This window comes from Dunckerocampus dactyliophorus, chromosome 15 (genome assembly GCF_027744805.1).
Source record: "Dunckerocampus dactyliophorus isolate RoL2022-P2 chromosome 15, RoL_Ddac_1.1, whole genome shotgun sequence".
In the NCBI taxonomy this organism is placed as follows: domain Eukaryota; kingdom Metazoa; phylum Chordata; class Actinopteri; order Syngnathiformes; family Syngnathidae; genus Dunckerocampus; species Dunckerocampus dactyliophorus.
In genome coordinates, this window is record NC_072833.1 from 15,861,024 (window position 1) to 15,888,093 (window position 27,070).

At 44.6% G+C, this 27,070-nt stretch overlaps 3 protein-coding genes across 4 annotated transcripts; 1 reads left to right on the forward strand and 2 right to left on the reverse strand.

Moving 5' to 3' along the window:
* The first annotated feature begins 8,693 nt into the window (after positions 1 to 8,693).
* On the forward strand, positions 8,694 to 15,070 carry casq1b (calsequestrin 1b). The gene is made up of 11 exons (XM_054753309.1): positions 8,694 to 9,120; positions 12,797 to 12,890; positions 13,037 to 13,137; positions 13,208 to 13,319; positions 13,385 to 13,458; positions 13,570 to 13,700; positions 13,773 to 13,818; positions 13,889 to 13,943; positions 14,011 to 14,111; positions 14,189 to 14,263; positions 14,343 to 15,070. The coding sequence occupies exons 1-11, from the start codon at positions 8,887 to 8,889 to the stop codon at positions 14,625 to 14,627; spliced, it is 1,308 nt and encodes a 435-aa protein (XP_054609284.1). The 5' UTR covers positions 8,694 to 8,886; the 3' UTR covers positions 14,628 to 15,070.
* A 106-nt stretch (positions 15,071 to 15,176) lies between these two features.
* On the reverse strand, positions 15,177 to 18,520 carry si:dkey-46i9.6 (nuclear factor 7, ovary). Of its 2 annotated transcripts, none has more exons than XM_054753306.1 (6): positions 17,348 to 18,520; positions 17,226 to 17,285; positions 16,891 to 17,121; positions 16,674 to 16,821; positions 16,568 to 16,594; positions 15,177 to 16,480 (listed from the first exon to the last, which is right to left on the reverse strand). In XM_054753306.1, exons 1-6 carry the CDS (start codon positions 18,092 to 18,094, stop codon positions 15,927 to 15,929), a joined length of 1,767 nt encoding a protein of 588 aa, XP_054609281.1. In that variant the 5' UTR covers positions 18,095 to 18,520; the 3' UTR covers positions 15,177 to 15,926. The 2 variants fall into 2 exon arrangements, with proteins under 2 accessions (XP_054609281.1, XP_054609280.1); XM_054753305.1 differs by having other exon boundaries at positions 17,190 to 17,285.
* Positions 18,521 to 18,605: 85 nt separating this feature from the next.
* On the reverse strand, positions 18,606 to 23,901 carry btr12 (bloodthirsty-related gene family, member 12). Its single transcript, XM_054753308.1, has 8 exons — positions 23,593 to 23,901; positions 22,643 to 23,118; positions 22,376 to 22,567; positions 22,217 to 22,312; positions 19,903 to 20,136; positions 19,677 to 19,824; positions 19,563 to 19,589; positions 18,606 to 19,399 (listed from the first exon to the last, which is right to left on the reverse strand). Exons 1-8 carry the CDS (start codon positions 23,597 to 23,599, stop codon positions 18,861 to 18,863), a joined length of 1,719 nt encoding a protein of 572 aa, XP_054609283.1. The 5' UTR covers positions 23,600 to 23,901; the 3' UTR covers positions 18,606 to 18,860.
* Between the last annotated feature and the right edge of the window lie 3,169 nt (positions 23,902 to 27,070).

Sequence of the window (27,070 nt, forward strand, 5' to 3'; positions counted from 1 at the left end):
GACACAGGACAGAAGTTTGTCAGGGAATGAACCAGCGCCGTATTAGTGACGATGCTAATTAACCTGGTAAGCACGATTACAAATTGCAGACAGCTTGATCATTTGGTTTATCTTGAGTAAATAGGCTCACCTAGCATGATGTTGCTGTTAAAATGTGGAATGTTGGCACTGTAGCTCATATAGCTATGCTAGTGTTGGTAACGTTTGTGTCCTCCAGGCCCACTCCTTAATGTTATGTTGTTGTATGTGATACACAGTATTATTATATACTATTACGTTGGGCAAGTGTACCCACCTGTATACACCTACTGATTTACAAAAAAAAAAGCAGGCTTTGCTACACATCTTAGAACAAAACTGCCACCAATCCGTCAGTCAACTACAGGCGTGGGAGCTCTAAGTTTGATCATGCAGTTTTTCTTCAGTAAACAGGCTCGCCTAGCATGATCTTACTGTTAAAATGTTACTAATGTATGTAGGCCTACGGGATGTCCTGTCCATCATTCACTTTGAAAATGTATGATTTAAAGTGTAGCAAATGCTTAAAGGGATAGCTCGGATTTTTTGACATGAAGTTGTATGACATCCCCATCAGCACTGTTGTCCGATAACAGCGACGTACCCCCCACTTGGTCTCCTAAGTCCAGTTCTGGATGTCATACAACTTCATGTCAAAAAATCTGAACTATCCCTTTAAGTAGTTTAGTACAGGTACATATTCTAAGAATGATTTTAAAAAAACCTACAAAAAACAACTCAATTACAGTAATGTGAGCAAACCTACTTTGTTCTTTGCTACCAAGCGATAGAGTGAACCACTTATCAACTGTGCCACCACTACTTGACTCATTGCTTCTGCGGAAAAACACCAAAAAGACAGTGCTTCAAGTTAAGGACAATTCTACACAAGCCATGTTTGTGTGTTCTATAATAAAGATCATGAAGAACACACGACACGGAAATCTGAACATGCTTGTTGTTCCTGCTTAAACACAGAGTGAGAACTCTTCAGCTTTCCTATTCCTCTGATTCCAAGGTTTTTGGTCACTGACACACACAGATGCACACATACACACACACACACACACACACACACACACATTTTTCAGAGCTGATGTCACCAGCGCTTTCCAGTCTGCAAATCCCTTCTACTGCTCTGTATTCTCTCCATCACAAACACATCCAAAATACTCCAACCGGTCCCAACCAGAGAAGCTTCTTCTTCTTTCCCCAGAAGTTTACTGTTACAATATGAGGCCAAGCGGCAGAGTTTCATTCAGAATTTTGTGTATGATCAGCTGACTTCTCTTAGGCCATGTCCGAAACACGAATATACAAACACGAATATTTTCAAAAATGGACATTTGCCCCTCCCGGTGTCAAAAAAATCTCCATCCACACGGTGACCTTTTAAAACTACAGGTATTTCTGTCCACATGAATACGCAATCACAGGCTCTCATGCTCATGCCAAGTGGAGATAATGTCATTTCCGTAGACGCGCCATAACAAACATGGCGATTCACAGGAGAAGACACGTGGACTACTAGCGAAGAAGCGTTACTTTTCAAAATTTAAGCAAAATGTATCAAATATAAAACTGAAAATGGATGAAACATGTTCTTTATTAAAATATAGCAGATGTTGATTATCACTACCAAGCAGTGAAGTGTAGTTCATTCAGTCGGTCAAAGAACTCCACCGTGTGTGACATTATCAGTGCTGAAATAATTCTGTGTGTCTGGCAAATTGTCCTTGTTTAATTGCCTCCACCGCAGTAGTTATGGAGGTCAAGACAGGTATACTGTACATCAGGGAAGCTTTCAATGTGCGTGCGGAGCAGCGCAGTCAAACGATCAAATCAATCAAAATCAAAATCTTCCAAAAAAACGACATGCTTCTGAAAGTTGTACTCCAGCTAGGGAGCTGATCGGGTCTTGTCCCAAATCGCCATCGTTGGTGGGAGTGTCGTAGTCGTTTTAGAGAGCAAAACATAATGGTGCCTTTGTACGTCAATGTAAAACGAAAGTAGGCGTGCGTTTACTCTTATACACACGAAAAGGCATTTCAGTGTGCTTAAAAGCAGAAATGTTATGTTTGCCATAGCGCACATTCAATTATACTTATCTAGTGTGGAATATAATTCTGACCTCATCTGTCGGCAACAAGCCTAAAGCTCTGTCTTTGCCGTCCACACGCATACGATGAAGTCGGAGTTCTCCAAAATCTTCACTGTGGCCATAATTTTCCAAAATGTCAGTTTTTAAGGACAAAACCTCTGTTTGCTTACGGATAAGAGGCCAAAACGCGTAGAAAAATATGTGTCTAAAAAACAATCAGTATTCGTGTGGAAGGGCCTTAGACTGCTTTATGAAATATTTGAAGGTCCCCTATTACGCATAAGTGACTTCCTCATGATGTTCTAGTAGTACGGTTATGAGTTTATGAGCACCAAACATAGAAAAATCATCTCCCTAACTTGCTTGCTCCAGTTTTGAGAGAAGAGGCCCTCGGTCGCATTTGAAGTAGCGGCTTTTCATGACGTCATGAAGAAAAAACCATATTCCTCATGGACATGACACCACCTCTGACCTGCCCCTAGCTACACTGTATGAGCCTGCCCCGTGTATACGCCCACCATGATGTACAAAAGCAGGCATCTTAAAATAAATCCTGAAGCAATATTTGTCAGTCAGCTACAGACGTGGGAATTGTAAGTTTGATCATTTTGTTTTTCTTCAGCAAACAGGCTAAGCTAACATGATGTTGCTTTTAAAACGTGACTGTATTGTTAGCACTGTAGTTCAATTGCTAGCTATACCAGTGTTGCTAACTTTCATGTCCTCCTGTCCCTACTCCTTAATGTTATGTTGCTGTATGTAGTGCATCTATTGTGTTGGACAAGTGCAGAGTTACAGTGTATATGTAAAAAGTGGATAAAGTGCACAGTAGTGCGACAGTACCTGGAGATACACACACTGTCTGAGACAGGCGTGGGCAAACACAACTCATTAGCATTAAAGCGACAGACAAACAAAATGGTGTTTTCCCAGTAGGGCTTACTCAAAGCACTTTGAAACTGTCTAAATTCCAGCATCAAAGCTAGATTTTGGACAACGCACTTCAGATACACTATTGTGGCACTTATTTCAAATACGTGCACCTTTGAGGCACAGATTTCTTCCTTCATGTTGGGTGTTAAACATTTTATTTCACTTTGGAAGGAGGCTGTTGTGCATCTCGTGACCTTCAAAAATCTGAATTGTGAACTGGTTGCTGGTAGCAAACTCATGATCATCAAGATGATGAATGAGTCTTTTGTTGCAGTGTCTGCGACCCCGAGGAAGGGATCCCCCTTTTTTTTTCCAACACTGGAGAAAGAAACACCAAATGTTTTTACATGCTCACATTTAAGAATTTCAAGCACATTCGCTTGCAGGCTGTCATGAGGTCCTTGTCTATCCGATCACAAGACTCGCTCGCAAGGGAGAAGAGAGACTTCCAAAGAGGAAGTGCTACCACCAAAGCAGCCAGCTGGTGCGGAAGTGAGTTGGGGATGAAGAGATGAGGCAGGAAGTGAGGGGTTAGATGCTGACATCACGTCCCTTCATTAAGTCTACTCAATGAACCATTTGTTGTGACACTAGATGACTGGACTCTTACTTTTACCACACTTTAGGGCTAAAAATGGACCTTACAAAGACTCAAACTGACCAAGAGAAACTGGTGAAGTGTTTCCATCAAAACCTGTGAATATTCCACATTTGATCAGTGAAACACATGCATGTGCAGTGTGCATGCGGACTCAGTAGTTGGCACTGTTACGTCTCAGATCCTCCGAAATGATAATAGCATGGTTTGATGTGTGTGGCTGATATTTTTACTATTATACTTTTACTTCCTGCACACAACAAACACACCCCAAATGATTTGGTTTGGCTCACTGGCATGGAAGCGATTAGCGGCGTGATTGTGTGCTCCCAATGAGGTTGTCAAGAGACACCCAACTCACGAGACAAGACGATGCACGAGACTGCGTCGACTATAACGAGACAGGATATTAACATTCATTTTTTTAGTACAATGATAAAATATGACGAGACAAACTTTTATTTAACCAAGTCACGAAAAAATGCAGGTGTGTTTTAGAAAAAAAAATGTCCCACAAAATTGACTCTTAATGATATTATTGTCAGCATTTTTTGAGAACAAATAAACCGCTAATGTTATAATATATAATAATAACAATAATAATAATATAGCATAATAATGCAATATTTCCTTTAATATGTCATCCTTCATTCTGTAAAGTTGTGGACATGTATTTTCTCACAGGCAATTTGTACTGTCTGTAAAACGTTGGAGCATATCTTGAAATGTTGGATTTTCAACTATTAAACTGCAGCATTTCTTTTGCTATGTATTAAACTACACTGTTTGTGAACGCTCACCATTTTTGTTCAGAAGACAATGCACAGGGTGAACTCTCGTCCTTCCTGTTTGGAGGCGACGGATTAGGAAAACAGACACACGTGTGTTACGGGCGAAACCAGACCAAGGAAAATCTGGACCAGTAGCAAAGGTTACCCAGGCCAGGGAGCACTATGTAGTCAATAAAAATGACTGTGCACCAATAAAGAGAGATCCAAAGTTAGCATCTTGTCATAACTGAGCTTGTTTATCAGCAGTGCATGTTAAAATGCATTTTAACAATGTAACAACAAAAACAGCAACTATTGAATTTGGCAAATTCAATGAATGCATTTTGAATTGAAATAAGTGTTATATTTTAAATAAAATAAGACCAATATGACAAGACTTAGTCACAGAAAAAGAGTACTGACATACAACTATATTACCAAAAGTATTTGCTCACCCATCCAAATGATCAGAATCAAGTGCCCTAACCACTTGTCCTGGCCGCAGTTGTATAAATCAAGCATGCAGACTGTTTTGACTAACATTTGTGAAAGAATGGGCCGCTCTCAGGAGCTCACTGAATTCCAGCGTGGAAGAGTCATAGGATGCCACCTGTGCAACAAATCCAGTCTGAAATGTCCTCGCTCCTAAATATTCCACAGTCAACTGTCAGCTTTAATATAAATGGAAGAGTTTGGGAACAACAGCAACTCAGCCAGGAAGTGGTAGGCCATGTAAACTGACGGAGAGGGGTCAGCGGATGCTGAGGTGCATCTTGCAAAGAGGTTGCCGACTTTCTGCACAGTCAATTGCTACAGAGCTCCAAACTTCATGTGGCCTTCAGATTAGCCCAAGTACAGTACGCAGAGAGCTTCATGGAATGGGAGGAGGCCGAGCAGCTGCATCCAAGCCACACATCACCAAGTGCAATGCAAAGCGCCGGATGCAGTGGAGTAAAGCACGCCGCCACTGGACTATAGAACAGTGGAGACGCATTCTCTGGAGTGATGAATCACACTTTTCCATCTGGCGATCTGATGGACGAGTCTGGGTTTGGAGGTTGCCAGGAGAACGGGACATTTCGGACTGCAAGTGTGAAATTGGGTGGAGGAGGAATTATGGTGTGGAGTTGTTTTCCAGGAGTTGGGCTTGGCCCCTTAGTTCCAGTGAAAGGAACTTGGAATGCTTCAGGATACCAAAACATTTTGGACAATTCCATGCTCCCAACTTTGTGGGAACAGTTTGGAGCGGGCCCCTTCCTCTTCTAACATGACTGTGCACCAGTGCACAAAGCAGGGTCCATAAAGACATGGATGACATGTCATGTGGATGAACATGACTGGCCTGCACAGAGTCCTGACCTGAACCCGATAGAACACCTTTTGGGATGAATTAGAGCGGAGACTGAGAGCCAGGCCTTCTCGACCAACATCAGTGTGTTACCTCACCAATGCGCTTTTGGAAAAATGGTAAGAAATTCCTATAAACACACTCCTCAACCTTGTGGACAGCCTTCCCAGAAGAGTTGAAGCTGTAATAGCTGCAAAAGGTGGACCGACATCATATTGAACCCTATGGGTTAGGAATGGCATTGAATTTAAATTCATCTGTGAGTCAAGGCAGGTGAGCAAATACTTTTGGTAGCATTCTGGATTTAGTCAAAGCACAGAAATGTAATTCACACCCTCTTTGTTTGTTCTTAAACCTGATTGCATGTTAATAGATGCATTCAACAAGGCTGATTCTGTGGCAATTCTGTTATTGCTAATGCTATATCATGCACATGGGAATATATGGAGGCCGGCAAAATGATCCAGTTCATTTTCATTTGGGATTAATTTATTTATTCATTATCGCAAGATTTTTTTGAATGAGAAAATCTTGTCACGTGTCGATCTCTTGACACCCCTAGCGTCCAACTTTGACTTCACATCAAAGTAAAATACATTTCTTTTTATATTATTTTTCAAATTAAAATAAACACCTGATTTGATGCAGGTATTTACAAACCTATTTTTAAAAATGCAAGTGTCTGTTATTATTATTTTAAGGCTGAACCTTTCAGAAGCAAAAAAGAAAAAAAGAATAAATTAATAGACAATCACTCTTTTTTGGTTGGGGACCCCTGCTTAAGTGAACTACAAAACAAGTGTTAAAAGTGTACACATACACTAAGCTAACAGGTGTAGCTGTAGCTCTAGCTAGTCTGCCATTGTTGTTGTCGTGGGCTATGACTATTTGTTGAAAACCTCTTATATCTTACTATGGAAGCTCCGTATGCTTCCATTCTTGATTGCAAACAAATTAAACCGTCTGACCCCGCCTCGCTCTCTTCTTCACAGATTTAGATCGCTCACACACTCACACACACACACACACATGCACACATTTATCGTCCTACGTGCACCAACTGTTTGCGGGCTGAATCTTCATCAGTCAGTCTGTCAGCTTTGCGGTTACTAGGCAACCTCTCATCCGCCAGCTGTCATGTTGACATCGTGCCTGGCTAACAGGTCGGCGCTCGCAAATTCATTTCCAGACGCCGCCAAATGTTCATTAAGTGAGCAAGCAGATACAATTGCTTGCACCGTGTTGACATTCCGAGGCAGCAAGTCGGCAGTGTTGTGCGAGTGATGATGAGGGGACTCTCAGGAGAGGATGGGAAGAAGGTAATCAAAAGTGTGGGCCGCCAAAAAGAGGAGGAGTAGGAGGTAGCAGCTTGTGTTTTGACTCATGCTGCAGCCTGCATGTTCACATACAAAAAAAACATGGTTTCACTGCTTCATGAAGAACTTTTTCGGATGATGAGGCCAACAATTTACACCCCAACCCCCCTGTCCCTTTTAGGCCTCATTAGCACCCTGATTCAGACGAAGACGAGACGAAGCATCTAAGGATGGCTACCATCAACCTCATTGTAACGGTAGTTTGGAGTGCCGTCGCCATGGCAAAAACACCCAAGACTAATGACCTGGGCCACCCCTCAAATCACAATGGCAAAAGTTGCTGGCAAGAGGCGCGATGGAGGTTAGTCTGTACAATCGCCATAGGAGGGCGCTGTTTACCTCCGTGGTGCGTCATTGGGCTGAGGTGTTATTTAACTAAACTTGATTGTTCTACATTATAAATAAATAATAAACATTTAATACCTTCCAGTGGAAAGAATACATTATTATATAAAAAAGAAAAACATTGACATTATTAGATATTCTCAGGGCATTGAATAGATGCAACTACACTGTTCAGGTTGCCTTATTAAAATAATAATAATAAAATTAGATTATTACATATTTTATGTTTTTTATTACCTCATCTAAGAAATGTGTAAATTTAGACAAAATTAAAAAAATATTTTTTATAAACGTTTGTGACCATTACAAAACATCCTTAATTTTTTAGAATAATGGATTTATTCCAGCAGTGGAAAGATGACGTTCTATTGTATTAAAAATGGTTTAACTACAAATAATAAAATGAGATGGGTCAGGGACACAAAAGTGATCACTCCATTTATTATTGTACAGCATAAAATAAGGAAGTTATCCAGCCATCCACCTTCTATACCACTTGTCCTCATTAGGGTCACCGGTGAGCTGGAGCCTATACCAGCTGACTTCAGGAGAGAGGCGGGATACACCCTGGACTGGTCACCAGCCAATCACAGGACACAAACAATCATTCACACTCACATTCACATTTATGGACAATTTACAGTCTCCAATTAACCTGACATTCATGTTTTTGGGAAGTGCAGGAAGCCGGAGGACACCCACACACGCATGTGGAGACCACACAGAGATGCCCAGACAGAGATTTGAACCCTCGGTCCCCCAACTACACAAATTAAAAATTTGTGCCGGATTAAAGACAGTTGTGTTACAATGGCAAAAAGTCTGAAGAATAATGCAAGAATGATACACAATTTGTTACAAATCCAAACTTTAGTCGTGACCAAATATACAGAAGCTGTAACGAAGGCAGACACCACGCTGGGTGTCAAGTATGTGCTCTTTCAGAGGACGCCATCTTGTCCACACTGTTGTCCCGCTGAGGCTTTTTATTTTTAGCGGGACTCCCGGCTCCTGGGCCAAACTTAATATGGGAATGGCACGTCGGCGGCTCTTCTTTCCTTTGCTATAAGACAGTACGCTGCCCCTCGGCACTTCCAACAGGTGGCTGCGTAACCTAAACCCCGCCCATCGATACCCTTCTAATTGTGACATTTTTGGCAACCCCTCTAGCTTGTCTTTCTCTTGGAGGAGGGTCCCGCCTTGTTGGTAAAGGCCAGTGGCGTCAGCAAATCCACGTGGAGCTGGTTTTTAAAAGAAGCCTCTGGCTGTCAAACCTGCTCTTCTCTCCACCACGGGGACAGGAAGCAGACTTCGCTTTTTTGGGACCATTACCCCTCCACCCCCTGACTGCCTCACAGTCATAGTCGAGAGGTTCAGAGAGGAGGTGGACGATAGCCATGAAGTGGGGCTGGACAATATTGGGGGTCCTCCTCTCCTTGGCGGCCCTGTCCTGGGAGAAGGGTCTGGAGATCCCAGAGTATGACGGCAAGGACCGCGTTCATGCCCTCAGCTCCAAGAACTACAAGTCCGTCATGAAGAAATATGACGTGATGGTCATCTACTACCACAAGCACGTGGACGGAGACCGCAATGCCATGAAGCAGTTCCAGATTGAAGAGCTGGCGCTGGAGGTGGGTCAGTGAGAGGAGGGGGTCTGAATCCAGTTAAGGATTCCTGCAGGTTTGGATGGAGGACTCAGTGTTGGTGCAGCATCGGCGGTTGACTTACTGCAGGACGAGTCATTCCAAAATTCAGTCTCAAACAAAAATCCTAACACAGGCACGAAGTGTGCAAACATATCCAAGACGCCTCACAACTTTCACCTTTGACCTTTAGAGGGCCATTATCAATCAGCAAGCTTTGCTTGGCTCGAATTGCACTGACACATGTTGCTGTTGCTATGTCACCCACTGAACTGTCAGTCATCCGTACGCCATTTGGCCGTGGCCACAACTCATCTCGTCAACATTTAGCTCAAAGGGCTGCTAGGCTAATGCTAACCCAGTGCTGTATTCATTCAACTGAATACTTGAGGTCAAACACAACATGGCTTGATTTATACCTCTGCTTTTTCATCTCCCTTTGGCGCCCGGGGAGAACAGTCACAGCCTGTTGCTATGGTAACCAAACCACATGCAGGCAACAAAAGATTTCACGTTAGCAATTCTGTTTTTTTTTCTGGATGTGCTTAATTCTGATGATGAAACAACAGTGACTAGTGAATACGGATCTATATGGAGAGAAAAGAAAGCACTCCCTGCTTTTTTTAGTCCAAACATCCTCTCGAAAAATGAGAACACAGAGAAAAATTAGTAATGTGTGCTAACAAGCTGAAGCTGATGAGACAGGTGTAATATTTGTAAGCCACGCCCCCACCGTGTAACGTCATCAGCACCTATCTGAGACAGTGCTTGCTTGATGGTATCTCCTAAATGATGTAATGGTCCTGCATCTATACTTAGCCTCCTGTAACACTTAACCCCCCCCCAACACAGACACATTATTTAACTCCAGAAGGTTCTAGCACCTGATGATGGTGTTTAAGTTTGTGCTATATATGCTGGGGAGCTGTAACCATGGCAACCCCCAATTCAGCTAAACCTGGCCAGAGGTGACGTCATGTTTTTTCTGTGTGCAGCCAGGCTGGTCAGGTGATGCACTAATGTGGCTTGCTGAGTCGTTCACAGACGGTTGTTGCATCATCTCCTCCATGTGACTTTGTTGTGGAGAATTAGGGCCTCTTGGAGTTTGTCTGATTCAGGTGCAGAACACCCCCTCATCCCTCAAACCCATGTGTGTATATTATAATTATTATAATAAATAGTAATAGCTGCTTGTGTGTATACACAGGCAGCTATTACAAATTTACTACCTGGCTGCAGCATGTGTGTGTGCGTGTGCGTGTGTGTGTGATGAGGAAAGCACCTGGATCAACTCAAAAATGGCATGACAACTACGAATACTTACATTAATTGACAATGTATGTACACTGGATCACAAATATGTGGGTACATTAACAAAATAAGTAAATATGCATGTTGGGCTACAAACATAGACAAATATGTACACTATATAAGGCTACAGATATGTACAGATTCACAAAAGCTTTACATAAACAATTAGCAAAATATGTGTACATACACTCCTGATCAAAATGTCAAGACCAGTTGAAAAAACTGCAAGAGTTTGCATTTTGCACTGTTGGATCTTATAGAGGTTTTAAGCAAAGCTTCAAAATGCAAAAAGAAGAAATGGCAGTGAGGCCAATTTTTTTAAATAAATAATTTATTGCAAACAAGCATTAAACTGAAATAGGCTGTTCCTCAGCTGATCAAAAGTTTAAACATTTAAACATTTAAATGTTCTCAGTTGGATTTAAATCAGGGGAATACGCAGGATGGTCCAACAGAGTAAAGTTATTTATCTGGAAGACGTTCATTGTCAGGCGAGCATTGTGAACTACAGTGTTGTCCTGTTGAAAGACCCAGTCATTATCACACAGGCGAGAGCCTCCAGTGATGAAAGATGCCCCCTGCAACATCTCCACATAGCCACCTCCCGTTTGACGCCCCTGCACAACCTGAAGCTCCATTGTTCCCTTGAAGGAAAAAGCACCCCAGATCATGATGGCCACACACGATGCTGTGTGGAAAACATCTCAGGTGGGATCTCCTTGTCATGCCAGTAACGCTGGAAGCCATCAGGACTGTCAAGGTTACATTTTTTCCCATCAGAGAATAGAACTTTCTTCCACCTTTCAATGTCCCAGTGTCTCTCATGCAAATTCCAAACAGGCAGTTTTTTGTCTTTGAAGGAGACAAGACCTTTGAAGACATTTTTTGTTCTTAAAACTCTTCTCTTGCCGTTGCCCTCTGATGGTTATTGGACTGCACTCATCACCAGTAACAACCTTCATTTGGGCAAAAGACCAGCCCGTGTTTAGACGGACAGCCAATCAGATCATCCGGCTCAGGGTCGGTGACATTTTTTTGGGGGTCTACCGCTTGACCTTTTTGTTCCATAACCCCCAGGCTCTTTTAAGAAGTTTCAAATGACTGTCTTACTGTGTCCAACCTCAGCAGCAATGGTGCACTGTGAGGGGTCTTGCTTATGCAGCTCAACAATCTTGCCGCATTCAAAGAGAGAAAGCTTTTTTTGCCTTTGCCTTCAAGAGATCATGACAGTGTGAATACCTGAAAGAAAATAACTACAGTCTACAAATAAAGACATATGTCTACATAGATCTGCATATATTGCATCTACAAAATAAGTACACATTTGAGGTAAGTACAAATTTCACAAGGTCCGTTTTTTATGCCACGCTGGCGCTACGGCGTACCACTCATCATGTGTCACCCGACGGGGAAGTGATAACCCTTGCTCCGATGGAGACATAAGAGGGGCAGGACATGTCATTTATTGTTTGGACATGATAGATGTGAGCGTCTTGCGCATCAGGTGCTTCCTGCCCCACCCGCTTCTATATGTAACGCATCTAAGATGGCTTTTCTGCTCCTCCATACGCCTTCTTCAAGGCCTTAAATAGCTGGGGGATGCACCCTCACCTCTCCTTTAAATACCCCTGTTACTAATATGGCCGTGCTGTGGTGGGAGGGATCATCAATAACAACTCTAAAGTTAAAGTATGCACCTCATTAATCTAATCTCAAGGTCTGTTCTTCAATCTGCAAGTGTTGTTCATCTATGGAAGCTTTTAGTAGATCACAGTGAGATGATTTGAAGCCACAGTAGCTTCAAGTTCATTCTAATGGACCTCTTAGAAGCACAACCAGCTGCCATTTGTCAAGTAAAGCACCTGCCATTGTTACTTGTCATCCATGCAAAGGTCACATTCATGATGGAGTTAATGGTAATGGACGTGGTCACCATGAGCAATGGAAAAAACATCCCAATGCTTAACTTCACAGGAGTTCTCTGTGCATATACACTTTGCATCGTCTTTTGAATCCACGTTTGCACGCTGTCCACTGGTGCGCACCTGTCTCAGCGCCTCCACATGCAGGGCTCAAGTTCGGCCCCCCTCTTGTTCTCGTGGCCGTCCTGCTGTCCTCGCTCCTCACGAACGGGAGGTAGGGAGGCAGTGGGGTGGAGGGGAGTCGGCTGTCAATTGTTGGCTCTGGTTTCGCTCCGATTTAGAAAGTGCAAGGCAGCAGTCCAAAGCTTTTGCTTTTAAAGCCTTCAGGCGTACAAGATGTGATGCGGGCCCCACTGCGGTGTCAGACTAGAAGCTAGGACTAAGAAAAATATCATGTAAATCTAAATACAACCCTTTGTGTGTTTGTGCAGCTTGCAGCCCAGGTTCTGGACGATCTGGATGATGCAGACATTGGATTTGGCTTGGTGGACGAAAAGGAGGACCTTGCAGTGGCAAAGAAGCTTGGTAGGCTTCTCTCTCAAAGACTGAGTTAGCAAATAAAATGAAAATGATGCAATAAGTTAGCCAATCATCAGAATTCAAAATTCAAAGAGTTCATGCTGCCCTCAAGTGTTGATCCAGGGTACTGCAACTGCCTCTTCTCCCACCAGGCCTGGACGAGGTCGAGAGCCTCTACATTTTTGCAGACAACGAAATCATTGAGTATGACGGCGAGCTGGCGGCGGACACTCTGGTGGAGTTCCTCTATGACGTAAGATTGCTTCAAAGTTGAGATGATGCGCCAAAATGCCAGATTTCCTGATTGTTGTCCCACTCCTCAGGTGATCGAAGACCCTGTGGAGATCATCGACAACGAGCGGGAGTTGAAGGGCTTCTATAACATGGATGAGGTCATCAAGCTGGTGGGCTACTTCAAGAGCGAGAAATCCCCTCGTAGGTTGAACACTCAAAGAAACGCTTGAGTGTAATTTCTTAACCTCATGTGTTTTCCTTGGCAGATTTCATCGAGTATGATGACGCTGCTGAGGAGTTCCACCCCTTTGTCAAATTCTTTGCCACCTTTGACCCCAAGGTTTGTTCAAGGACCCATTTTCTGTGGCCGCGGTACTTAGTGTTGTTCGTGATGCACGTCTGCTTGAGGTATCAAGAGTTAAGTGACACACGACTCTTTATCTTGCTTTAGATTGCCAAGAAACTCAAGCTGAAGATGAACGAAGTCGACTTCTATGAGCCCTTCATGGATGAATCTGTCACTATTCCAGGGAAGCCCTACACCGAGGCCGAGCTGGTGGAGTACATCGAGCAGCACGACAGGTGAACATTCAAACTTTACGACGCGGTGTCACCTTTGGACAACGTTAGTCATCATGCCTTCCAATGTTTTAGGCCCACTCTGAGGAAGCTGGAGCCTCACAGCATGTACGAGATCTGGGTAAGCACCTCTCCAAAGGATGTCCAAACACAAAGTTCTTTTCCAACAAGCTGCCTCTCTCACCACCAAGGAGGATGACATCGATGGAGAGCACATAGTGGCCTTCGCCGAGGAGGACGACCCAGGTACATGCATCCGTCATGTCCTCTGAAATGTGAAGTTGTCACCTACAGACTTCACTTGTCTTTTTAGATGGTTTTGAGTTCCTGGAGCTCCTGAAGGAGGTGGCACGAGAGAACACTGACAACCCCAATCTGAGCATCATCTGGATCGATCCTGACAACTTCCCCCTGGTACCGAACGCTTTCTCTCATGTCTCGGTTTACGCTGTCCACCATTTGTGCCATGACTCGTGTGTTCTTCTCCTCAGCTGGTTCCTTACTGGGAGAGGACCTTTCGCATCGACCTCTCCTCCCCTCAGATCGGTGTGGTGGACGTGGAAGACGTAAGTCTCTTTTTGCGTTTCCATGCATAGCGTGACAGATACAGATGCTCGCTCACTCCTTGCTGTTGCTTCACGGCAGGCGGACAGTGTGTGGATGGAAATGGACGACGAGGATGAAATGCCCACGGCGGACGAGCTGGAGCAGTGGATTGAGGACGTTCTTTCGGGAAAGATCGACCCTGATGACGACGACGAGGACGATGACGATGATGACGACGACGATGACGACGACGACGACGACGATGATGACGACGATGATGACGATGATGATGACGATGATGACGACGATGATGACGATGATGATGACGACGATGATGATGACGACGACGATGATGATGATGACGAAGACGACGACGACGAATAAAAACATCGCTGCCATTTTCCAGTTCAGTACATCTGAGACTTGTACCAATTTTTCAGACACCTTATGTCAGTTCCTGTTCTTGTCAACACCAGATGGAGCCGTCAATATCAGTCAAAAGGGAGAAACCGCTGAAGCGGTTCAAGCGGTGTTGTCTTATCACTGAATTAAAACCCCCGCTTGTTTGCTTGACAAGCTAACTGACGTTTTTGTACCTCGTGTCACATGACCACAGTTCATGCACCTTCCTCACCTTCTTTTTTCTTCACGCAGGCCTTGAACTTTTTTTTCTTTTTTTTTACCTGAAAAGAGAAAAATCAAATGCTTCCTTGTAATTGTCTCAAAGGTAACAATAATAAAAAAAACTGGGAGAGCCCTAAGATGAGAATGTTGAGAATGTGATTCATCAAGTGGGTGTTTCTGCTTGTGGTTGTGGCCAGTGTGTGTGTGTGTGTGCGTGTGTGTGGAGGCACAGGTGCACAAAGTAACACAATTTGAAATAAAAAAACAACACTTTTTACAACTTTTAAAAATACTGTATTTGACTTTTGTGTCTACGGTATGTCAAAGCTGCGACACATTTTAAACCACACCAATAAATGCAAACAGCAGTGCACCTCTTCTCTTGCGTGTGCACGTCACAAAAGAGATCTTCGAGAACGTATTTAAAAGGATTTAAAATATATATATACTGTATAAACAGATATACGGATTTAAAAATGGATGATGGTTGCTACGTTTCTGTTGAACAGGTGGGTTAAATCATACGCTTTACCAAACCCTGCTCTTGTTTCGACAAGAGGCCGGGATGTAATGCATGCGGCTCGTTAGAATGCGAGTACCCTCTAAACCGCTGCAAACAGCAGAAGAATATGAAATCCATCTGATACCTTTAAAAAACAGCTGTCATGAAGACTGTACGACACTTGGTGCTGGGTGACACCCTTTAATGTGAAGCTATCTTCCAGTTATCACAGTAAAGGAAAACAATTAGTGACTCTTTAATACACTTTTATGCTTCACTGCTCTCCATTTTCAGTTTGATTTCAGTTTTGAGTTCAGTACAGATAAATAAATAGATATTATAAGTTTCTTAATGGGATTTCAAAATGGGGGGGTAGTGGGAAGTGGAAGATCTCTAAAACGTGTTTAGTGTGACTTTTAGCAACAGAAAGACGTCTTTTCATGAGTTATCGGTAGCACAACGTGGCAGTGGGGCATGACAGAAAATAAGTGAGAACCACTGATGTAAGGTGATGTGGTACAAGGATCTAACAATACGTCGTCGATTACATTTGTTGATTAACTCGGTTTGATCAGGCTTTTGTCAGCAATGGGACAAATGACGACGGTATCAGAGGCTTTGTCGCAGCAATACAAGTAGAAAAAAGGCAGAATCTTCTCACTCAACGTGTCGCTCAGTGTATGAATGTGCGTCCGAGCCCTGACATCGTAGAAGGATATTTGTCCCTCTTCGTAGTCCACATACACGCCCACCATCTTGGGTTTGGTGCTGAGTACGAGCTGCAATGGTGGGGTGGTGGACACGCGGTACCCATGGCCCTTCTTCATAGCCAGGGCCCAATAGCCATGGGCGGTGCTTACGGAGATCCTGCCCTTCCGGTTGACGGACGACTTGGCCACGCCGAGGTACCAGTCATCCTTGTCGCCCACCTGGACCTCCCAGTAGTGTCTGCCCGAGGTGAAGCCCTCTCTTCCCAGGACGATGACCACAGTGTCAAAGCGGTTGGGGTGGTCTGGGAGATCCTGCCATGCCCCCAGGTGGCGCACCTGGCGTCTGTCCTGTGAGAGCTGCAGCCACGGGTTGGCGGTGTCTGGGTCCAAAGTGACGTCCGCTGCAAAGAGTGTCATTGACAGAAAATAATAATAAAATAATAATAAAACATGAACCCAAAAGCAGTTGGCAATGAAATCAAGCCTACCTGAGTACTTCAGAACCTTCTGGATCTCTGTGGGGAAAAGATGACAAGAAAAGGCTTTTATTTTGAAATCACAGAAACATAAAAGATATGTTGGAGGACGTCACACCTCTGTCTGCCAGTTTGTCCACCATCTCCTTTAAAGTGGCCTCTAGTTTGCACACGGCTGTCCTGATCAAGCCAACACAAATGTCAGTGGGAACGCTTGTGTCAGACCAGTCCCGGACGGAAGGCGCAGTGCTCAGAGCTGGAAAGTTCTGTGGAAGAGGACACATTTCATGAAAGTGAAGTCTGGATGAAGGTGGTTTGGCAGTTTCATCTACCACCTTCAAGAAGTGAATGTGGTCCGTTCTATCCATGTTCTCCAGGTCACTGTTCCGCCGCCTAAGCTCCTCGATCTCCTGCTCCAGTTCTGTGACCAGGTTCCTGGCCCGGCTTTCAGTGTGCCTCTGCTTCTCTTCAATGGCTAAGACTAGGTCGGCCTGAGTTCTCTGGATGGAGCGGATCAACTCGGAGAAAACCTGCATGCTGTCGTCAATCTCTCTCTGACTGCTTGCCTACAATTAGAAACCAAGTCAGGATCTCCAGGCTTTAAGGAGAACGCGTCAACGTGCCGGGTTCTCACTTTGTTGAGCTCCACAGAGTGTTTGATCTCCTCTACCTTCTTTACTCTGTCCTGGATCATCTGCTGCACCTCCACTTGGCTCTTCTTCAGCTGGGCCTACAACAACACCACGATGTCACTCATGCGTCCATGTCCTTGCCAGGTTCTCCTCCACTTACCCTTTTCTCCATCCATTCCCGCTCCACGGGGACGGTATAGTGCGCTCGGTGGTCGGTCTCTGTGCACAGGACGCACACGCATGTCTGATCCTTCTTGCAGAAGAGCTCCAGGAGGCGCTCGTGCTTGGGACACATGCGGTCCTCCATGTTGGCCACAGGCTGCATCAGCTTGTGCTTGGTGAATCTGCTAGCATGCGACTTGAGGTGCTCGTCGCAGTAGGACGTCAGACACACCAGGCAGGATTTTATGGCTTTGGAACGGCCCTCTCCCAGGCAAACGTCACAGAGGACCTCCTCCCAGGTGGGAGTTGAAGCCTTAGGGGGCTCCTCATGAAAGGATTTAACCACTTCAGTTGTCTCCTTTGTCTTACTTTTACTGGTGTCCTCTTTAGAATCATCCTCCAAAAGCCTCTCTTCATCCTTCTCTCTCTGCTTTTCCATCATCCACTTTTTATCGGGCTTGCCCTCCGCACTCCTCACCCGGAGCTCCTTGAACTGCTCGGCAATCTCCCTGAGAACGGTGTTGATGCTGATGTCGGGCCTCTTGTAGAAGGACTTCTTGCACATGGGACACTGGTACAGTGGGCTGCTCTTCCAGTATCCCAGGATGCAGCTCTGGCAGAAGTTGTGTCCGCATGGGATGGACACAGGGTTTGTGAAGACGTCCAGGCAGATGGAGCAGTGGACCTGCTCTTCAGAGAGGTTCCCGGCAGAGGTCATTCCTACACGGCGAAGAGGCAGCGTCATTTTAACTAAAGCAGCCTTTTCCCACCTGCTGTGACAGCAATGTTGTCAATGTTAGATGGTGACTCTTCTTTTTAAATACAACATATAATTAACACCCCCTGGCGGACAAGTACATAACTGCGACCTTTTTTTTTTGCAACACAGTACACCTGATTTCCTCCTCCATTTCGCCTCTATTGAACATTTCATATCATTGCAAAAGCAGACTTACATTATAAATGAATGAACACGGTCATGTGCTTTACTTCTCCTAGAGTTTGACCAACAGCACAAACTTGCCACTCGAGGCAGAATGTCGTCACAATGTTTGCATCTTAGCTACAAGTCCCACACATCAACAACACATTGTTGATAAAAGCGGAAAAGAAGAAGAAGACTCACCAGAGAGCAGCTGCCTTCAGGCTCAGCCATGCACTGACACATGAGACCAACTGCAACCAATTCGCCCCCCACCCAACACACACCTACGACCCAAAATATATCCCCCTCCCCTCCCTGCTTTTACCCCAGATAGGCCTACACACAGTAAGACCCTCGGAAAGAAAACACAACATCTTACCATCCACTGTCTCTAGTTCTTTTAGTATGAAGTAGTTTTTATTCAAATGTTTGGGGAACAAAAGCAAATCTTGCATATACTGGAAAACTAACAACATGACCCTTGAAACCACCCTGGGACCACTGCAGGTCAAAAATATCTGAGTCTGTGATCAGTCCCTCAGTGACATTTAAGTGAAATCCGTGAGTTGAGTTTGTGTGGTCACAATCAGGTGTGTTTGACGGCTGTTATGGCGAGAGGGGAGATGTTCTTGCCCTCCTGGCTGAGGCAGGGGCTGAAGATGGGGTAGACACTCTCGTTAAAACTGTGAATGAAGGTGTAGAGGTGCACTCGAGCTTTGGGGTCATAGAAGGACACCTGACCGCCTTCATAATCCAGAAAGATTCCCACTTTGCTGGGCTGAGATGGCAGCATGAGGGGCAAGCGAGATGAGGCCAGCGCCTTCACCTCGCCGTTTTTGAGCCACAAGCACCAGTACCCCCCCTCTGGACTCAGCTTGATCTCGCCTTTGCGGCGGGCTGAGCCATTAGCCAAGCCAAGAGTCCAGGCTGTCTTGCGTGCCACATCCACCTCCCAGTAATGGCGGCCCGAGCTGAGACCCTCCCGGCCTAGGACAAAAAGGGCCGGGCTGAAACGTTTAGGGCCCTCGGAGTGGGAGGTCTTGCGCTCCTCGTACCTAACCTGGCGGCCGTCTTCAGACACCACCAGGTTCTTCTGGGCAGTGGCAGGGTCCAGGATGACCTCACCTGAGACATCACACCAAAGACACCTTTTTAAACATGGAAGATGGCCCACTGGCAACAGAGAAACTGGACTGTTAGCGCCATCCGGCTCCATCATCAACATCTCTTGCAAACTTTGCTATTTTCTTTTAAGCATCATCCAAGACAATTAAAAAAAGTTACTCACTTGAATAGTTCTGCAACTTGCGAAGTTCTGGGAGACAACAACAAAGAGTCGGAGTCACGCAGCCATCAAAGAGGAGGATAACTTTTATTTTGAAAAACAACATGATTGTTGTACCTTTGCCATAAAGCCTCTTGAGCTCCTCTTGAAACTTGTCAACAAGGCCGCTGACGGAGGTGCGGATGGACCCCAGGTAGAGGTCCGTGTTGATGTTCACTGCCGACCAGTCGGTGGGCTCGGGCAGAGGGGGCAAGGTGGCCAAGTGCTGCCAGGAGTGGAGGAGAAAGGTCAACCAACCATAGAAAGGAGCAAGGATAATTAACGTAAGAGGCATTCCCACTACCTGCAAGAAAACCACCCTGTCTTTGGTCTGGACTTGGGCATCTAGCTCGTGGCTCCGCCTCCGCAGCTGACTCAGCTCATTCTCCAGGCCTCGTGCCAGCTCCTGTGCATGACGCTCGGCTTCGCGCTGCCTGGCAGTGATGAGTTCCACCAAGTCAGCCTGACTCTGCTCCACCAAACGCTGAAGTTCAGCGAACACCTGCCAGCTCTCCTCCAGCTCCTTCTGGGCGCTGGTCTGCAATGCACAGCACACAGACCCACCATGAAGAACACTCTAGGCCTGTGGTCACCAACCTTTTTCAGCCCAAGATCCCTGGTCTCAGCCGTGAACCTGCACAAGATCTACCCGCCCCCCCAACCTGGATATATGATATGATATGAGACTGCATTACATTTAGAAAATTTAACAAATTATAATAAACAACTAGTTTACAATTATTTAAAGTGTGTATACGGTTCAGGGTGTACCCCGCCTCTTGCTCGAAGTCAGCTGGGATAGGCTCCAGCTTACCCGCGACCCAAGTGAGGATAAGCGGCATAGAAGATGGATGGATGTTATAAATGCCTACAAAAAAACTATATACGTTATACAGTATATTAAATTATTTATATAAAAGAAAGTAAAAAGTGATACATACAGTATTTAAAGCTTTGTCTTTAAATACAAAGCTTTGTGTTATTGTTCGTTGTTGGCGTCAACATTTCAGCCTTTTCTCATTGTGCCTTTTGCTCTATTTTTACCGTTTTTGCAGGTTTTTTTAAACAGCTCAAAGGTTTTTTTGGGCGTTGCATGTCTTTGGAGTTATATTTGTGCCTTAATTTTGAGGTAGCAAAGGCAGATTTTGAGCCATATTAAGGTGCGATAACTACTGTTATGTGTTCAGGCACATCGCTGCTCAATGTCACTGTCTCTTTCTCTTTCGCTTGTCGCCAAAGGCTTGTTTTTGCGGGGCGAGGAGAGCAGGTGTGCGTGCACTGGTGCCGGGTTATGGGGACTGGGCTCCTGGCTGGAGATTGCTGGTTGTGTGCCTGGAGGTCGCTGAGGCTTCAGTGGTCAATGTGCGTGCCTGTTGGTCAGTCTCTGGAAGGGGAGGGCGCTGATGTAATAATTTTTTCGAACATTCTTGCGATCGACCGGCAAAGTCCCAATGATCAACTAGTAGCTCAGGATTGACGGGTTGGTGACCCCTGCTTTAGGCTGTCACTGACTGTGGCTACTTCAGTTTGCTTTGTGAGCTGTTTCATGTAAATTCGCAGTTTGACTAATCACTGCCCTTTGTGTGCAACCACTTCCTGTTTGCTGTGGACCAGCAGGTTCCTCGTCACAAAACACTGCTTTCACTTTGAATCCTCTTTAGCCTAAGGACAACAAAATGTCAAGCTTATCTGATGAGATATGACAGAGACACATGTTTTTAAATATCTGGACATTAAAAAAAGATAAGATTTTTGGTCATAATATTCAGTGTAATGGGTTCAGTCCACAGTGAAAACAACCCAGGTTTATTATATTAAGCCATCATCAAATTAAAAGAAAAGGCTCCTTGGTAATTAAAGAAGTAATTAAATAAATAAGCCTGAAAACAAAGACACTCCTTGGCTGTGTGCAAACAAAAGCATGGAATGTTTTTTCTCCAGACTCGTCACACTGGTTGAACGAGCGCACTTGAACGCCTCGTTGTGTTGCACAAGAGGAGAATGACACTGCTGCTGCCAAAAGGCAAACCGCCTACCGAGAATAAATGGAAAATAATCATATCTGCTAATTTGCTAAAGTTTATTTTCACTTTTTACTTTGTAAAATGTATTACCGCCACCTACTCGGTTGGAGCAGAACAGCACATGTGGATTATCTGTTGTTATCGGGCCTCAGTGGCGGTGTGTGCTCTGCTCAGTAACATTTTAGCTTTTAGAATACATGGATGATTTCCATCCATCCATTTTCTATGCCGTTTATCCTCGTTAAGGTCGCGGGGTCATGCTGGAGCATTATCCCAGCTGACTTTGGGCGGTCGCCAGCCAATCGCAGGGCACATTTAGAAAAACAACCATCCATCCATCCATCTTTTATGCCGCTTATTCTCACTAGGGTTGCTGGTATGCTGGAGCCTACATTCACACTTACATTCATACCAATGGACAGTTTAGAGTCGCCAGTTAACCTAACATGCATGTTTTTGGAATGTGGGAGGAAACCGGAGTACCCGAAGAAAACCCACGCACGCACGGGGAGAACATGCAAACTCCACACACCCACCGTGCGGCCTACACGGATGAGTTAAAATGTAAAATGTGTCACTGCCCCATGGACCTACCTTGATGACCCTGATAGAGTGTTTCAGTTCCTCCAGCTTCTTGGCTCTCTCCTTGATCAGGTGCTTCAGCTCAGACCTCTTCTTTCCCATGATGCTCTGCGGAAGGGGGGGCCAAAGGTCATGTGACTGTCATGTGGAAAAATGTGTGAGCACACACACCATCTTCTTCTTCCACTCGTGGTCCGTAGAGACAATGTCGTGCGACTTGTGCCCGGTGTCCACGCAGGCGGTGCAGATGCAGACGTGGTCGGTGCGGCAGTACACCTCCAGCAGTCGCTCGTGCTTCCTGCAAATCTTGTCCTCCAGGTGGAAGGTGGGCTCGATCAGGCGATGGGAAGTCAGGGACTTCACCTGGAAATTGAAATCCCACATTACTCGACTTCTGTCTTACCCGATGATGTGATTAGAGACAAGCTGTGGTGGTACCTTTCTGTGATGTCTCAAATGTGTTTCACAGAACGACCCAGGACAGTTGATGCAGGACTTGTGCGCCCTCAACTTTCTCCCAATGCAAGCGTCACAGGGAACCTCGCCATCCCGTGCAAACTCTCCTGGGTCAATACCCGGCGAGCCCCCACGACCAGCGTCGGCACTCAAATTGAGCGTGGAACCTTGCGAAGTGAACCCAGACCCCTCAGCCCCACCCCCAGCCACCACCATTCCCTGAAACTGCGAGGAGATCTCTGCCAGGACCCTGTTGACGCTCATCTCGGGCTTCCTGGTGTAGCTCTTCTTGCACATGGGACACAAGAACTTCTTGCTGTGGTTCCAGTAGCCCTGCAGACAGGCCTTGCAGAAGCTGTGGCCACACGGCGTGGACACGGGTTCCACAAACACCTCCAGGCAGATGGAGCAGGTGAACTGGTCCTCGGAGAGGACGCGGCCTCCCGGAGAGCTTACACCTGGAATGGAATGAAGGAGAAGGAATCTCTCTCAGGGGGTTACATTTATTTAAAAGGTCTCAGAGACAAGTGCTCCAAGCAAGCAAAAGAACATTTAACACATTACTAAATATTTCTACTGACTTAAGAGTCAACACAGCGCAAGCAAACAGGAAGTGGACTTCATCGCTACACTAAGTATCTGAGGAATGTAGTAAGTCAGGAGTTTCCACCTGAGAGCACTGGAGTCCGTTTCTAAAAAAGAAACTCAATCTCAAATCAATCTAAAGAAAACTAGTCACTAAAATCTGTGTTCTGTCTCATTCTAGAGGGCCTCAGAAACGTTTACTTGACGTGATTTAACTAGTGAGAGTCCATATGTGTTCAGTCCCAGACGAATTTTGGATTATCAAGTAAAAGTGTTCAGCCATGTTTGACTGCAAACTACCAACAGTCAAAATAAGAATTTAACATCAATTTCATGTAAGAACTCACTCTGCATGTTGTCCTGGAGTGTAGCAGCCAGTGAGTCAGATCACTCGTTCACTTTATAATGAATCCACCAGCCTCTGTGATCTTCCTGATACCTGGAGGGGGCCTCCCACTCTTACTGCGACACACCCACGTTGTGTCATTGTCACGCTCTAATGGGTGGACCTCCTGAAACCAGACACTGAAACACAGAGTGTTTATATTCAAACACTGGAGATGACTTTGATTCATATTAATAAGAGTATTGGAACCAAAACAAAGGAAACAGAAAAGGAAATAAGAAATACAACTTTTTAAGTGAAAGAAAAGGTCAACAAAAAATAAATTGACTGGAAGGCTTAAAGCAGGGGTGTCCAAAGTTCGGGCCAAGGTACATGTTTTATTGGCCCTCCGCACATTGTACAAATAATGTGCAAAAATGGTAAAAAAAACCAAAAAAAACAAAAAGGCTCAGTGTAAAGGGAAAAAAGCTAAAATGCATAAAGATTTGTCTTTAAAAATGTTTTCCAGCCTTTTTACCAAATTGTACACGGCCCTCTGGAAAACATTTGGACACCCCTGGCTCAGAAAGTATTGTGAGTAAGCATGCAATTCTTTACCTTCACCACTAGTAGGCAGTGTCGTACTGTATTAGGGACAAGGGCCCTTGTCAGCAGCTGACGTCTCCATCATCCACGCTGAGCCAATACAGAAACCGATGCTGTTGTCCAAAAGATGTCCAAGCAGGTTTACTCAGACCTGCTTCTATTCTGATGACTCATCCAAGTCCCATTCTTCGGTATTTATCTCTTGCTCTTCCTTTCCTGCCAATATCACTGCTTTTCTACTTCTGTTATGCCTTATTGCTTCGAAATGGCCACAATGACGCCTACGGGAAAAGTTGTCTTTTTTTTTACAGTGGTTGGAATTTAAATGTTAACAAAGTGAGGCGTATGTGCAATGACACTTCAGACTTTATGTCACGCGACCCTCTCAGGATGAGGATGTCTGCTTTCTTTCTTTTGCAGTGTCAGTAGAGCTAAATATTCCTGCTCTTTGGAATCCGATCCCTGGGGCAGCCTTCTTCAAACACTCCCCTTGTCTTTTTTGTGATTGAATACAATGTTGAAGGTGCGTGCAGGTCAACTTCCTGTCAAACAGGCGGGAGAAATGTCCTCGGCATCTACCTCATGGCTATATTGATAGTCTAGTGCCACACTGACTGCAATCGCCGGGGAGAACACACCCTGCAGATGAAATTACGCCTCATTCTGCATTCTGAAACAAGAAATGGTGCAGTGCCATTAACGCTCTTAATACTGCTGAGATGTCATATTGATGCCACTTGGGATGTTCACCATTTCTTAGTGCAGGAAGAAAAGTGACAATTTGGACCATGTCTGCCAAGTGTAGTGTTTTTTGGCCTAAGTGTTCAGACAGCAGCTTATATCAGGTCGGAAAACCTGATTCGGGACAATTCGGGACCATTTGGAGTAGAGGCATGGCTTTGGGCTCTTTTGAAAGTTAACAAGCTCAATTTTTATCCCCTGTAGTCAAAATTTGTCTAAGTGTCACTGACAGTGAGGAATAGGAGTTTGAAGACACTAAAAAAAATGGATTATTTTTAGGTTTGACAATATTTTTTTCAGAAATGTGCCTTCAAAATAACTAAATTGGTGGTATGGATTGGAAAACACAATGGGGACATACCTTGAGCCCTGACCTAATCCCATTTGTAATTTGACAATGATAAATAATAATGATAAATAATTATTGTAGTATTTTACACAGGTTTTTCTAAAGTTAGGATCAGGCATTACAAGGTGTGCCATTTGGAGACTTTTGGTCAAAGTCTTCACTAACTCCATGCAAACACAGCTTCATGGCTTTCTGACACTTTAGCTTGTCTTTCAAGACAGTTTTATCATGATCGGTTGTAAAATAACAGTTCACATTTTCCTTTTCTCTTTACTCGCTTTCCTCTTGTCTTATCTCTTTGTGCTTTATGCAGGACTTCCTTGCTATTACGACAAATAGCTCACTCATTAAACGGAATATGGGTGTTTTCACATCTAATCTCATTGGCTATTCAATGCGTCAGTCATCATTAAGTTTCGATGTACAGTATTTGGCATGAGGTACTGTGAAAGACGTTAGAATAGAGGCTGGTAGAAGCTAATTGGCTACTGTGCCACAGCCAACAGGGTCAACAGTTGTCTGTTGGGTCGAGTGAGGTGTCAAGTCAAAAGCTCACAGCTCAGAGTTCCTTACGTACCGCAGGCGTCACCAACGTTTTTCCTTGTGAGAGCTACTTTTACAAAATGAAAATGGCCAAGAGCTACTCATTCTTGTAACATTTATTTTCAGAGCTTATTTTAAACCCCAAAAAAGCGAATATGCTTGTTTTACCAGAACATTAACAAAATGCTGGTGTCCACAACTCACATTTTGTATTTCAGAATGCATTTCTTTCTAGTGGTCTTTCATTATTAACTGAAAACCTGAATGAAAAGCAGGCTTGCGGGCAACACGCTGGTGACCCCTGACGTACCATGATGTGGCTAATGCATCCATGCTAACCCATTTTACGATTCAATAATATGTAGAAAATATACCCATCTGATGAAAATGATCAAAGTCTGCAGCAGCGATCAGTGTCTCTTTATGGATGTAAGGCTTGATGTAAGTGATGCCACAAGATTGATCCATCCGCTGAACTGCCACAAGGATACTCCCACCACTTCACAAAAGACAGCCTTGTAAAAAAGCAGGCTTTGCTACACATCTTAAAATGATGCCAACCATCTGATTGAATCTGTACTAACTTTTGAAGTTGCAGCATTTGATGACATCACAAAGGAAACTCTCCTTCCTCATGGTATAATACCATCTTTGGCCTGCCTCGATGAGCCCGCCTTGTGTATAGACGAGTATCCATTACGGATAATGCATTTTTGCAGAGTACGAGAATGAAACGAGTACAGCTCGTCCTTATCCTTAATCGTGATGAAGGAAAATCCTCATCGGGTAACTTGTTATGTATTCACTCTTCACACTCTGCGATTGGCCAGTCACACAGTGACTGCCCCTCCCTAGATACTTGCGGCAGGCTGCAGTCAGAGAGGAGCCGTGCCTCGCTCATGTACGCGGTGCAATTGGCAAGACAGAGTTGAAAACAGCTCGTGTCGTGTTGGTCACTGCATCAACTCCAGACGGGTTTTTTTAGGTTTTCCTCAGCTCAGCTCGTGTCTAAACTTACTTGGTAAACTTGTTTCGTTATGTACGCGGTGCATCTGACAAGACACAGCGGTAAACGGCTCGTGTTGCGTCGGTCACTGCCGGTGTTTTCTTTTTTTCATCTGCTTGCTGCTAATATGGCTGCTGACAAAGTCAGTTTGAAAACTTTGCTCGTAGTATTGAACAAGGCTGACAAATTGCAAAGTTTGCCATCACTGGATGTTTGCATGAATCACCAACTTCACACAGATCATTAAAAAATAAT

Excerpts from the sequence above, each read along its gene's own strand:
- casq1b (XM_054753309.1), top strand. The coding sequence starts at position 8,887 with ATGAAGTGGGGCTGGACAATATTGGGGGTCCTCCTCTCCTTGGCGGCC. Across the intron at positions 13,138-13,207 it reads TGGTGGAGTTCCTCTATGAC|GTGATCGAAGACCCTGTGGA; the intron begins GTAAGATTGCTT and ends CCCACTCCTCAG. Across the intron at positions 13,459-13,569 it reads TTGCCACCTTTGACCCCAAG|ATTGCCAAGAAACTCAAGCT; the intron begins GTTTGTTCAAGG and ends ATCTTGCTTTAG.
- si:dkey-46i9.6 (XM_054753305.1), bottom strand. The coding sequence starts at position 18,094 with ATGACGCTGCCTCTTCGCCGTGTAGGAATGACCTCTGCCGGGAACCTC. Across the intron at positions 16,595-16,673 it reads GGACAAACTGGCAGACAGAG|AGATCCAGAAGGTTCTGAAG; the intron begins GTGTGACGTCCT and ends TTTTCCCCACAG. Across the intron at positions 16,481-16,567 it reads GAAGGTTCTGAAGTACTCAG|CGGACGTCACTTTGGACCCA; the intron begins GTAGGCTTGATT and ends CACTCTTTGCAG.
- btr12 (XM_054753308.1), bottom strand. Across the intron at positions 22,568-22,642 it reads ATTTGAGACATCACAGAAAG|GTGAAGTCCCTGACTTCCCA; the intron begins GTACCACCACAG and ends TTCAATTTCCAG. Across the intron at positions 19,590-19,676 it reads CAAGAGGCTTTATGGCAAAG|AACTTCGCAAGTTGCAGAAC; the intron begins GTACAACAATCA and ends GTTGTCTCCCAG.